We start from the raw sequence: 13,485 nt of genomic DNA on the forward strand, positions 1-13,485 counted from the left end.
GGCTGATGACCTGCTAAGGGCCTGCAAGGAGGCTATTGTCTGAGACACAGACTTCTTTCTAAGGTGTTTCTGTCTCTTCTTCAAGCAAAGTCTATTGAAATGGTGGTAGATTATTCCATTTTGCACACTGGGGACAGTGAGTTTCATTTTCAATTTTAAAAATAAGTAGAATTTCAGAGAGAGAATGAATATTGTGCTTAGCATATTTGGCAATAAAATACCTGTTGCAGATGATAGCTTTGTATAAACAAAATGCTCTTAAAAAAACTGAATTGCAGAAGACAAAACTCTTAGCATATTTGGCAATAAAATACCTGTTGCAGATGATAGCTTTGTATAAACAAAATGCTCTTAAAAAAACTGAATTGCAGAAGACAAAACTATCTTCACTTCTTTGCTGCTAAGGTAAGTTACTTCCAGTGTTTGCAAGATCAACCACTTAATCGTATAGTATGTGTATATGTGTAAATACACATGTAAATCTAAAGAACAATTTCAATGTAATGTTACTTAATATGATTACTTTTCAACTCTTACCACAGAAAAATCTAGACAAATACCCCAGTGTAGTTATTTAAAATTATAAAATTTTAAAATAAAACATTGAAATATGTTGATATCCATTGATATTCCATATTTTCTGTTAGAAACTGAGAAGATAAAGATGCTTATCATTTACCTGAAGAACCCTATCCTTATCAGCTACAAAGAAGTCATGAAGATAGAAATCCATTTTGATTTGCAGATCAACATATCACAAGCTTCCATTCAAGCTTTAGGAGAAGATAAACAGGTGGGAGGTTTCATTCTTTTGGATTATTTTAAAATGTTTTAGTATGTTTCATGTCTATTAAATGTTCTTGTTGGGTTTCGATGTGGGTATTTGATCAAGCAGAAAACCTGGTCTTTTGAATGCCATGTAAAAACAGTTGAGAGTTCTGGGTTTGAATCCCATTTTTCCCTTTCATGGGCCATTGTCTTGATGAGGCAGGACAGAAAGGCTCTTTGTTCCTTGAAATGCCTTATTCTACTTATTGTGAACATCTGAAAGGTTTTCTAGGATATTATCATCCTCTTTCACCTTCTCCCTAGAGTCTTGAGGACACTGGCATTTCCTTCTCTCTCAGCTCCCCCAGACCTGGGGACAGTGCATTCGTCTGTTCTCACGCTGCTAATAAAGACATACTCGAGACTGGGTAATTTTTAAAGAGAGGGAATACACAATTACTCAACCATGCAGCAAAAACAATCTCAGGGAGAGAATAGTCCAAAAATTGACAGACTGCTGATGGGTCATAGTGGCTCACGTCTGTAATCCCAAAGATTTGGGAGGTCAAGATGAGAGAATCTCTTAAGGCCAGGAGTTTGAGACCAGCCTGAGCAATGGCGCGAGACTCCATCTCTATAAAAAATTTACAAATGAGCCAGGCATGGTGGCAGCACCTGTAGTCCTTGCTCCTCACAAAGTGACTAACTTCTGATTTATCAGTGTGTTTTGTTCTGAGCTTTAGGTTTTTCTTAAAAACATTGTTTACTTTTTTTTTTTTTGAAGATGACTACATTTCAAAGTTGACTTTTGTCTTGCATTTCAGATGTTGCCTGGTCAGATGAAAATCTCCTCAGAACTTTTTAGTAAGTCTGATAAAGAAGACATGGAGAGTTTCAGTGGCCATGAAAGAGACACAGGTATATTGGGAAATAACAAAATTCGGACCCTGCATTTCCTATGAAACAAACCTTAGTTGGAAGAGGTCACTGGAAACCTGTGGTCATACGAGAGTGACACATGTCTGATGGTACCTCTGGAGGAAGAAGAGCTGCTGACAGCCTTGAATCGTTTTCTATACCTGATAAGGTCTTTCTATGGGTCAACTGGAAATGACAAAGGAGAATAAATGATGGGGTTTGGGGGAGGCAAGACATGGGGGTAGGGAGGGTTTTGTCTACCCACAAAGCTGGCCCTGCACTAGAGCATGTTTCTCTTTTCAGTTACACCCCAAGGCTGTTTTCCCAAATGCCCATAGATTTTTCTTTTTTCTTTTCTTTTTTTTTTTTTTTTTTGAGTCTTGCTTTGTTACCCAGGCTGGAGTGCAATGGCGCAATCTCAGCTCATTGCAACCTCTGCCTCCCAGGTTCAAGAGATTCTCCTACCTCAGCCTCCTGAGTAGCTGGACTATAGGCACGTGCCACCATGCCCAGCTAATTTTTTGGTATTTTTAGTGCAAACAGGGTTTCGCCACATTGGCCAGGCTGGTCTCAAACTCATGGCCTCAAGTTATCCATCCGCCTTGGCCTCCCAAAGTGCTGGGATTCCAGGTGTGAGCCAGTGCACCTGGCCTGTGCTTAAAGATTTCTGATTGGAGTTTTGAGGCAGGAACAAATTACCAGCTCTTACCAAAGGATGGAGAGGTACCAGAGGGTGCATCCCATGAAGAACATGGTGAGCGTGTCAGTGTGTGCACGGTTGTTATATTAAATGTCTTTTTCTTAATTTGTACAGAGCAGGCAGAAGAATCCACCAATGTGGTGGAGTTCATGAGTGCTGAAGATGACCGTTGCCTAATAACTCTCCCCTTAAATGTCCAATCTGAGCCACCCGTGAGTACAGGAAGTGGGGCTCAAGGTTCTTATCTGTTTCTGCTAGGATAGTGACAGGTGGAAGCCACCTTTCCTGGTTCATAGACCATTTTCTCCTGGCCATTTTTCAATTAAAAAAAAAAGTTTAAGACAAGGCCTTGCTCTGTTGTCATAGCTCACTGCAGCTTCAGCCTCCCAGGATCATGTGATCCTTCCGCCTCAGCTTCTTGAGGAGCAAGGACTACAGGTGCTGCCACCATGCCTGGCTCATTTGTAAATTTTTTATAGAGATGGAGTCTCGCGCCATTGCTCAGGCTGGTCTCAAACTCCTGGCCTTAAGAGATTCTCTCATCTTGACCTCCCAAATCTTTGGGATTACAGACGTGAGCCACTATGACCCATCAGCAGTCTGTCAATTTTTGGACTATTCTCTCCCTGAGATTGTTTTTGCTGCATGGTTGAGTAATTGTGTATTCCCTCTCTTTTTTCTTTTTTTTTTTTTTTGAGATGGGGTTTTGCTCTTGATGCCCAGGCTGGAGTACAATGGCACCACACTGGCTCACTGGAACCTCCGCCTTCTGGATTCAAGCAATTATCCTGCCTCAGCCTCCTGAGTAGCTGGGATTATAGGCACCTGCCACCATGCCTGGCTAATTTTTGTATTTTTAGTAGAGACGGGGTTTCGCCATGTTGGCCAGGCTGGTCTCAAATTCCTGACCTCAGGTGATCCACCCGCCTTGGCCTCCCAAAGTGCTAAGATTACAGCTGTGAGCAACATCACCTGGCATGAATTCTCTTTCATTCAACTCAGCTTTCCCTTGGAATACATGACATTTCTGGCCTCTACCTCGTTCCTTCATTTGGGATCTAGAGACTGAAGGAGCCTAATGTTTGGGGGTGAGACTTGGCTTTCACTTACTTGCTGTAGGAACTTGGGCACATTAGTAACATCGAGCATTGAGGAACCTGAATGAATGGAGGCATCAGGAGTTCACAGGGTAGCCCTCTTGGGATGGGAAAAAGAATGTACGTGGAGTAGCTAATACATTGCATGGCATGTAGGCATTTAGTCAAGTCCTCATTTTCTTCATTTAAAATTTTTTTTTTAAATTTTTTTGAGATGAGGCTGGCTCTGTCACCCAGGATGTAGTTCAGTGGCACAATCTTGGCTCACTGTAAACCTCCACCTCCCAGGTTCAAGCGATGCTCATGCTTCAGCCTCCAGAATAGCTAGGACTACAGGAGCGCACCATCACACCTGGCTAATTTTTGTGTTTTTGTAGAGACAGGATTTCTCCATGTTGTCCGGGCTGCTCTCAAACACCTGGGCTCAAGTGATCCACCTGCCTTTGCTTCCCAAAGTGCTTGGATTATAGGTGTGAACCACTGTGCCCAGCCAATTCCACATTTTTTTTTTTTTACATCTGATCACATGAATATGTTATGTGGAAGTGTGATAGAGTGTCACAGTTTTTTTTAAGCAAACACACCAGAGATTATTGCTCCAGAAAAGTTGTCATCCTTTTCAAGCTAGTCTGCTTGGGTCGTTGTGCACTTATCCCGACAGTACTGATGCCGTTGAAGACAGTTTTGAGCCTTCATCTAGTGTTTCCCTGCTGCCTGTGACAGTCTGTGATTCTCTCAGTGGAGCAAATTCTTTTGTGAGGGTGGACATGAATTTTTTGGAATGGCCAACCATCATTTGGAGTGAAAAAATTCATTTATCAGTGACTGAGATGTCTGTTATCTTAGAACTTAATGCATATGCTTTTCTTGGAGGACCCGAAAGACTTTCAAAAGAGAGGCTTCAATTAAACCATAATATAATTTGCTTCTCCACAGCAAACAAACGTGGCAGAAATGAAACCAGATGATACACAACAAGGTCAGACACCTTCATTGGTCACAGTCAAGACTTGCATGGTGTATTTAAATGTTTACTTGAGATGCTTAACTTGTTTTAAATTTTTGTCATTAGAAGTTCTTTCAGAGCATGAGCATTCTTCAGAGTTACAAGAACCACCTGTTGAAATTCAGGCTTCTCAATTAAGTGACAAATCAAGGTAAGTGATTTTTAAAACTAACAAACCGTTCTATTAGTCTGTTTTCACGCTGCTGATAAAGACATTCCCGAGACTGGGTGACTTATAAGGAAAAAGAGGTTTAGTGGACTCATATTCCACACAGCTGGGGAGGCCTCACAATCATGGCAGAAGGTGAAATGCACATCTTGCAGGGCGGCAGGCAAGAGAGAATGAGAGCCAAGTGAAAGGGGAAACCCCTTATTATAAAACCATCAGATCTCATGAGACTTATTGACTACCATGAGAACAGTATGGGGGAACTGCCTCCATGATTCAGTTATCATCCACTGGGTCCCTCCCACAAATCATGGGAATTATGAGAGCTGCAATTCAAGATGAGATTTGGGTGGGGACACAGCCAAACCATGTCAACCATGCAGATCAGTGTTAATGTGGGCACTACAAGTTGACCACCTAGGATTTTCCCCTTTCCTGTGTTTGGCCAACCCCTGCCCCTGACCACACACAAGAGAGTGTTGTGTGAAGTTTTCTATGGAATCATTGGAGGAGTGTTGGCAAGTTCTCCTGACCTCTGGCCTCTACCATTACACCTCTAGGGTTATCTCCAACAACGTATTCTTCTGCAGGAAAATAGTGACTTTGAGACTGAAGGACACAAAGTCAATATCCAAAAATTAATTTTCTTTCTGTACATGAACAACAATCAAAAAATGGAAATAACAAGCTATGCCATTTACTAGTAGTATTTAAACATGACCTAGTTTAGAATTAATCTGACAAAAGATTCATAAGACCACTTCCTCCTCTACCTCCTGCACTGAAAGCTATAGAACATTGTTGAGAGAAATTAAGGAAGATCTAAATATGTGGAGACAGATACTGTGCTCAAGAGATGGAAAACTTAATATTAAGATGCCAGTTCTTCTTCTTCTATTTTTTTTTTTTTTTTTGAGATGGAGTTTCACTCTTGTTGCCCAGGTTGAAGTGCAATGGCACAATCTCTGCTCACTGCAACTTCTGCCTCCCAGGTTCAAGCAATTCTCCTACCTCAGCTTCCTGAATAGCTGAGATTACAGGCATGCATCACCACCCCTGGCTAAAATTTTTGTAGTTTTAGTAGAGACGGGATTTTTCCATGTTGGTCAGGCTGGTCTTGAGCTCCCGACCTCAGGTGATCTGCCTGCCTTGGCCTCTCAAAGTGCTGGGATTACAGGTGTAAGCCACAGTGCCTGGTGCCAATTCTTCTTAAAATGATCTGTGAATTCAGTATAATCCCTGATTTTGTGTGTGTGTGTGTGTGTAAATATATATATATATATATATATATGTATGTATGTAAAGAGAGAGAGAGAGATTGAAATGCGCTCAGTGGCTCATGCCTACCTATAATCCCAGCATTTCAGGAGCTTGAGACAGGCGGCTCACCTGAGGTCGGGAGTTCGAGACCAGCCTGACCAACATGGAGAAACCTCATCTCTACTAAAAATGCAAAATTAGCAAGGTGTGGTGGTGCATGCCTGTAATCCCAGCTACTCGGGAGGCTGAGGCAGAAGAATCACTTGAACCTGGGAGGTGGAGGTTGCAGTAATCTGACATCATGCTATTGCATTCCAGCCTGGGAAACAAGAGTGAAACTCCATCTCAAAAAAAAAAAAAAAAAAAAGAGATTGGCAAGCGATTTCTGAATTTTGTTTGGAAATTTCAAGGATGTGCAAAAGCTGAAACAAATTAAAAAAAAAGAAAAAAGCACAAAGTGGAAGGGCATGCATACTACCTGCTTTCAAGGTCTACTATAAAACTATGTTAATCAAGAAAGTGTGACTGGGTGCTGTGGCTCACACCTGTAATCCCAGCTCTTAGGGAGGCAGAGGTGGGAGGATAGCTTGAGCCCAGGAGTTCAAGACCTGCCTGAGCAATATAGTGAGAGCCCGTTCTAAAAAAAAATATGTGGTATCGGCATAAAGACAGATGAATAAAAAAACAGAAGGAAGTCCAGAAATAGACCTGCTTATATATGAACAACTAGTCTATGACAAAATTAAAGACAGTTCCATGGAGAAAAAATAGGTTTTCAGCAATGGGTGCTAAAACAATTGAATATCCATGTGTAAGAAAATAAATGACATCTGTTTGGTTCTTACCTCACACTTTATAAAACATTAAAAATGGAACATAGACCTAAATATGAAACTGTTTGAAAGAAAGCATATGAAAATACCTTTGTGACCTTGCGTCACAAAGATTTCTGAGATAGGACACCAAATGCACAGTAGAAGAACAAATTGATACATGGGACTTCATCAAAATAAAAAACAAAACTTATGCTCTTTAAAAACCACTGTTAGGAGAATAAAAGAACAAGCCACATATTGCAGAAAATATTTGTAAAGCATGTATCTAATGAAGGCTTTATAATTTGAGATACATCTGAAATATATTCAGGACTCTCAGAATTCAATAATACAAATAAAACCCGATAAAAATGTAGGCAAAAGATGTAAATTTCACCAAGGAAGATATACAGATGGCAGATAAGCACATGAAATGTTGTTCAACATTATATGTTATTATGGAAATGTAAATTTACAAAGTTTAATGAGCTATCCTGCCCATGTACCAGAATAGCTCAAATTAGACTGACTGTTCCAAGTGTTGGCGAACATGTAGAGTAACTGGAACTCTTTTACACTGCTAGTACCATCTTCAAATGTTAAAGTGTATCTGCCCTATAACCCCACTATTCTAATTCCAGTCATTTACCTAAGAGAAATTGTCCATACAATGGAATGTATGTGAATGTTTATAGCAGCTTGCTCCAAACTGGAAACGACCCGAGTGTTCATGAATAGAATGGATAAACAAATTTTGGTGTATCCATACAATGAAATACACAAAAATAAAAAGGAACAAACTATTGATATGTGCGACATGAATGAATCTCAAAATCATGCTCAGTAAAAGAAACCAGACAAAAAGTATATATTATTCCATTTACATAAAATTCTAGAATATGACTAGAATATGAAGTTATAGAAAATTCTAGGAAACTATAGAGATCCATGGCTGCCTGGAAGGATGTATGGAAAGATGCCCAGCACTACTAATCATCAGATAAAGCTTTTGTTGAAAGCATCCCTTGTGGTTCTAAGCTACAGCCGTGCTTGAGAAACCTGTCAGTGTTGCGCCTGCTGGCTGGTTGTTCCCTGATCCCACTCTGCCTTCATTTTCTTTATATGGCTGACAGACGAAGGGTTTAACAAAGGTTTATTTTATTTTAAATAAGCAGTTGTCTGCCAGAGAATCTTTGGAAATAGATTGCAAGATAAGAAGTTTGCAGGATAGGGTGTTTCCCACATGCTGGGTTCATGATCAGACAAAGGGTATGTGAAAGCAAAATAGTTAGGGAAGGAGGAGGGTGATGTTGTACCAGTCCCATTAATTTAATGTATTTTTTTTTTTAGGGCAGAGTCTACTTTTGAGGGTGACAGAAAACCAGAAACAAGTGTATCGGTAAGATAACTTTTATTCTTTTAAGGCAATACTTCTCCCATTTCAGTTATTTGTATACCATGTTCAAGATATGTCATAGCTCTGCTCTTATCTATATTTTTCTCAATTAAATTGATCTTAAACTATTTTGAAATGATTTCACTTTCGCATGGAAAATCATTACTTGTAACAAATAGTAGGTAGCCCCCAAAGAAGTACAATTGACAATCAGAAGTTTAGCCTCTTGAACTACACTTTTACTTGATTTACTTATTAATATTTTATTCACTGCAATGGGCTTTATTAGCTGTGAACTATGAAAAGGTAAATCTGCCATATGGATGGACAAATAACCCCAATCGACACCTCAGCAGAAGGTAGTATTTCATGTGAAATCTTATTTGATGGCATATGAGTAATGGAAAATTGAAAGACTGCTTAAGTCTGTCATTTGCCGCTGTAGCAAATGCTCATTTAACTTTGTAAAGAGTCCATTCACCCAAATGAGAGATGATGGGTACTCTCTCTTATTGTGACCCAAAGGGGCAGCATTGAGTGAGAATGGGCACTGCTTATGGAACAGGCACTTACAGCCAGAGAGATATGTCGAAGACACAAACTTGGTAATGGTATTGCTGGGTCAAATGGTATTTCTGGTTCTAGATCCCTGAGGAATCGCTGCTATGTGGATTTTTAATTAAATGGATTGAATGAAGTGTTACTCTTTATAAGACACTGGACTAAGGACCTCTCAAACAGATGTGGGTTTCCCCAGCCTTCATTTTATTTATTTATTTTTTTTGCTTAAAGAAAGAGTAAGATGCAAATAGGCCTGGCTCACAAAGTTTCTTTTAGAAAATATCTTCTCTAGTAATCAATATATGAATGGATAAAGAACAAATGGTGTGTGTGTGTGTGTGTGTATGTATATGCAATGGAATACTATTTAACTTTAAAAAGGAAGGGAATCTTGTCATTTGTAACAACATAGATAAACCTGAAGGACATGGTGTTAGGTGAAATGAGCCAGGCATAGAAAGATAAACACCATGTGATCTCACTTATATGTGGAATCTGAAAAAGTCAGACTCATAGAAGTGGAGAGTAGAAGGTGGTTACCAGGGGACGGGCAGGGGTGTTGGGGGAGATGGTCAGAGCATAAACATTTCAATTAGGAGGAATAAGTTTGTTTTGGTTTTGGTTTTTTTGAGATCAAGTCTTGCTCTGTCACTTAGGTTGGAGTGTAGTGGTGAGATCATAGATCATGCAGAATCAATTTCCCAGACTCAAACTATCCTCCCACCTCAGCTTCCTGAGTAGCTGAGACTGCAGGTGCATGCCATCACAGCCAGCTATTTTTTTTTTTTAATTTTTAGTAGAGATGAGGTCTCACTATGTTGCCCAGGCTTGTCTTGAATTCCTGAGCTCAAGTGATCCTTCTACTCGGCCTCCCAAAGTGTTGGGATTATAGGCCTGAGCCACTGTGCCCCTCTTGAAATAAGTTTAAAACATCTACTGTGTTTCATCGTGATTATGGTTAATTACATATCATATACTTAAAAATTGCTGGCCAGGCATGGTTGCTCAAACCTGTAATCGCAGTGCTTTGGGAGGCTGAGGCAAGAAGATTCCTTGAGACCAGGAGTTTGAGACCAACTTGGGTAACATAGCGAGACCTGATTTCTACAAAAGAAAAATAAAAATTTAGCCGGTCATGGTGGTGAATACCTGTAGTCCCAGCTACTGGGGAAGCTGAGACCGCAGAATCGCTTGAGCCCAGGAGTTGTAGTGAACTATGATTGTGCCACTGCACACCAGTCTGGGTAACAGAGCTAGACCCTGTCTCAAAAAAAAAAAAAAAAAAAAAAAAAAGAGAAAAAAGAAAAAATTGCCAAGAGTAGATTTTAGGTGTTCATACCACACAAAAGAATGATAAGTATTTGAGGTAATGCAAATACTAATGACTTGATTTAGACGCTCTACAATGTATACACATTTCAAAACATCATACATTATAAATAAGTGTAATTTTTATTTATCAATTAAAGAGATTACCATTTTTACAAAGTGTTGAACTGTTAAATATTTTAAAGAAGGAATAATTGGGTCTTCAAAAAATAAATTCATTTGAAGACTAGATAACTAACCATCACCCACCTTAACTGTTAAGGGTCATGCTGTCGCCAGCAAGGGTGTTGGTAGTCTTGCCCTAGCCCAGTGACAGCTTTCTTTTTTCTTTTTTTTTTTTTTTTTGAGACAGGGTCTCACTCTGTTGCCCAGGTTGGAGTGGAGTGGCACGATCTTGGCTCCCTGAAAACTCTGCCTCCTGGGTTCAAGCGATTCTCGTACCTCAACCTCCCTAGTAGCAAGGATTACAGGTGCCCACCACCATGCCTGGCTAATTTTTGTATTTTTAGTAGAGACGAGGTTTCACCATGTTGGCCAGGGTGGTCTCGAACTCTTGACCTCAAGTGATCTGCCTGTTTTGGCCTCCCAAAGTGCTGGGATTACAGGTGTGAGCCACCCCACCCAGTTCCTGGTGACCGCTTTGGGAGCTGATTTTGCATTTTGTCATTCCAGGCAGGGCCTATCTTCTGGCTGATGTGTTTTCTATTTGAGAAGATGATGTGAGATAGTGTAACCACTTAATATGTTTGAATCCATAAGAATCCTCCCTGGCCTGAAATAGAATTAACTGTTAGCAGCTGAATGGTGCAGCCCCTAGAGAGGCAAGAGGGTTTGGGGACTGGGCTCTGAAGATTCCCAACAAACATTAAAAACAAATTTCATATTAAAATCAAGCATAAACATGTATTCATCACAGCATTTATAAAAATTAATGTAAAAACAAAAAGATTTTAAAAATAGAAATATCAGAGTACAGTTGAATAATCCAGCAGAAAGATTAAACTTGCCCTAAATCTCCAACCTTTTATAGTCCAGGCTTAATTTCAAAATGCTTTATGTTTTAAACAGGAATTGCCCTCCTGGGCTGGGTGCTGTGGCTCACACCCGTAATCACACCACTTTGGGAGGCCAAGGAGGGTGAATCACCTGAGGTCAGGAGTTTGAGACCAGCCTGGCCAGCAAAGTGAAACTCTTTCTCTACCAAAAATGCCAAAAAAAAAAAAAAAAAAAAAAATTTAGCTGAGTGTGGTGGCACATGCCAGTAATCCCAGCTACTCTGAAGGCTGAGGCAGGAGAATTGCTTGAACCCAGCAGGCGGAGGTTGTGGTGGGCCAAGACTGCGCTACTGCGCTCCAGCCTGGCAACAGAGTGAGACTCCATCTCAAAAAAAAAAAAGAAAGAAAGAAATGATCCTCCTGTTTGGTTTTGGTTCTTCTAAAATGTAGGGAGGCATGTCTTTGCAAAAAATGTTGGCATGCTTTCTTTTGTCATTGTCCAGCATCTCTTCTGTTGCAAATATTTTATTAGAAAGGATTTTGTCAGCCTATACAAGAGCAACCTGGTTGAGAATTGACTGATGGAATAATCCTTTTCTTCCTTTCCATACTTCTTTGCGTTTATATTACATAAAAGAGCCAAGTCTTCTAGAAGGGTGCTTCTCTTACCTCTAGCTTTGTAGAATATGTTTAATTAGCTGTAAGTAGCACTAATACCCCCCTAAAAGTTCTCATTTGTGATCTGTGCTTGTAGAAGCAGAGTTATAGAAAACATCTCTTCTCTGAGAGTAATCAAGATTCAAGTACCAGTGAACAATCTTGGATCAGTAACCGAAAAAGGAAATCCCTAAAGTCATATGTTAATAGAAAGAAGACAAGAACCAGAAGTAGTCTAAGAAGTAAGCCTGGCATGTCTTCTTTTGAATCACTCTTCAAATAGCGATTTTCAAATCAGCAGGTATTTATTTTTCCATATACAATGGGAGTGGCTCCAAAGAAACACATGATCATAGGGCCAACTTTCCCTGCTACAGTTACATTGGAAAGGCAAAATGTATTGTGTACATGAAACGGAAGAATATGAAATTAACCAACAGTTGTTAAAGATGAGTTTTGTATAAATGGAGCAGAAATTCAGATAAGAGGACTCTGTCATGAGCTGGAATCATCGGGAAATCTTCAAGGAAGAGGTGGGTGGGACTTGAATTAATCCTGGGAAAAAAGAATAGGATGTACAGAGGAGAAAGGGAAGCATTCTTAGGTAGGTAAAGCTACAAGGACCTGCATCGTGGCTCATGACTGCAATCCCAGCACTTTGGGAGGGGATTACAAGTGTGAGCCACCTAGACAGGATTGTTTGAGCCCAGGAGTTTGAGACCAACCTGGGCAATGTGATGAGACCCCATCTCTACAAAATTAAAACATGAGCTGAGCATGGTGGCACCTGTGGTCTCAGCTACTCTGGAGACTGAGGCAGGAGGATTGCTTGAGACCAGGAGGTCAAGGCTGCAGTAAGCAGTGACCACACCACTGCACTGTAGCCCAGGTGACAGAGTGAGACCCTGTTTCAAACAGAACAAACTACAAGGGCAAGGCAAGGATGTGAGGGTGATGTTCATGGACAAGGTTTGGAGGAGAGAATTCATGCTGAGTGGTGAGGAACTGAGTGGCGAGGAACAAAGTTGAATAATCAGGAAAGGATCTGAAGAATAGACATGGCCGGGCGCAGTGGCTCACACCTGTAATCTCAACACTTTGGGAGGCTGAGGAGGGTGGATCACGAGGTCAGGAGTTTGAGACCAGCCTGGCTAATATGACGAAACCCCATTCTACTAACAATGCAAAAATTAGCCGAGCATGGTAGCCTGTACTCCCAGCTCCTTGGGAGACTGAGGCAGGAGACACACTTGAACCTGGGAGGTAGAGATTGCAGTGAGTCGCTGTTGTGACACTGTACTCCAGCCTGGGCAACAGAGTGTGACTCCGTCTCAGAAAAAAAAAAAAAAAAAAAAAAAAAGAGTTGATGTTTGAGGAAGCTGTAGGAAGTGGGAATTGCTTTTAGCCTTAGCATATTGGGAGAGGGAGAAGTGATTTCTGTAGGCCGCGTGAGTTAACGCATCTGTGGTGTACTTGTTTTCTTTCATTTTAGCCTTGCCAATTTTCCCTCCCAGCAGTAGCAGTGGCCATGAGAAAGACCAAGTAAGTACGTTTTATCTGGGTTGCTGTGTGCCCTATGAGTTAAACTGCATTTATTTCTCCAAACACAACTTTCAGAAATATGAAAATAGCAAAACATGGTTTACTGGTATCTGAATCACTGCCAGTAGAAATTGCAATGACTTCTAAACATTTAATATGAATCTTGGGTAAGTATTTAGGGTCTTTTAGCCTGGGCATGGTGGCTCACACTTGTAATCCCAGCACTTTGGGAGGCCAAGGGGAATGGATCACTTGAGCTTGGGAAGTTCCAG

At 40.6% G+C, this 13,485-nt stretch overlaps 1 protein-coding gene across 1 annotated transcript in view; it reads left to right on the plus strand.

Moving 5' to 3' along the window:
- SYCP2L (synaptonemal complex protein 2 like) overlaps positions 1–13,485 on the plus strand; it is a 96,400-nt gene that overhangs the window by 44,062 nt on the left and 38,853 nt on the right. The window contains exons 15-22 of the mRNA XM_074397114.1: positions 648–793; positions 1,593–1,686; positions 2,501–2,598; positions 4,420–4,462; positions 4,556–4,640; positions 8,084–8,132; positions 11,769–11,913; positions 13,164–13,213. Coding sequence (XP_074253215.1) covers positions 648–793; positions 1,593–1,686; positions 2,501–2,598; positions 4,420–4,462; positions 4,556–4,640; positions 8,084–8,132; positions 11,769–11,913; positions 13,164–13,213 — 710 coding nt within the window. The remainder of the gene's footprint in view (positions 1–647; positions 794–1,592; positions 1,687–2,500; positions 2,599–4,419; positions 4,463–4,555; positions 4,641–8,083; positions 8,133–11,768; positions 11,914–13,163; positions 13,214–13,485) is intronic.

The sequence above is a fragment of the Saimiri boliviensis genome, chromosome 4 (assembly GCF_048565385.1).
Source record: "Saimiri boliviensis isolate mSaiBol1 chromosome 4, mSaiBol1.pri, whole genome shotgun sequence".
In the NCBI taxonomy this organism is placed as follows: domain Eukaryota; kingdom Metazoa; phylum Chordata; class Mammalia; order Primates; family Cebidae; genus Saimiri; species Saimiri boliviensis.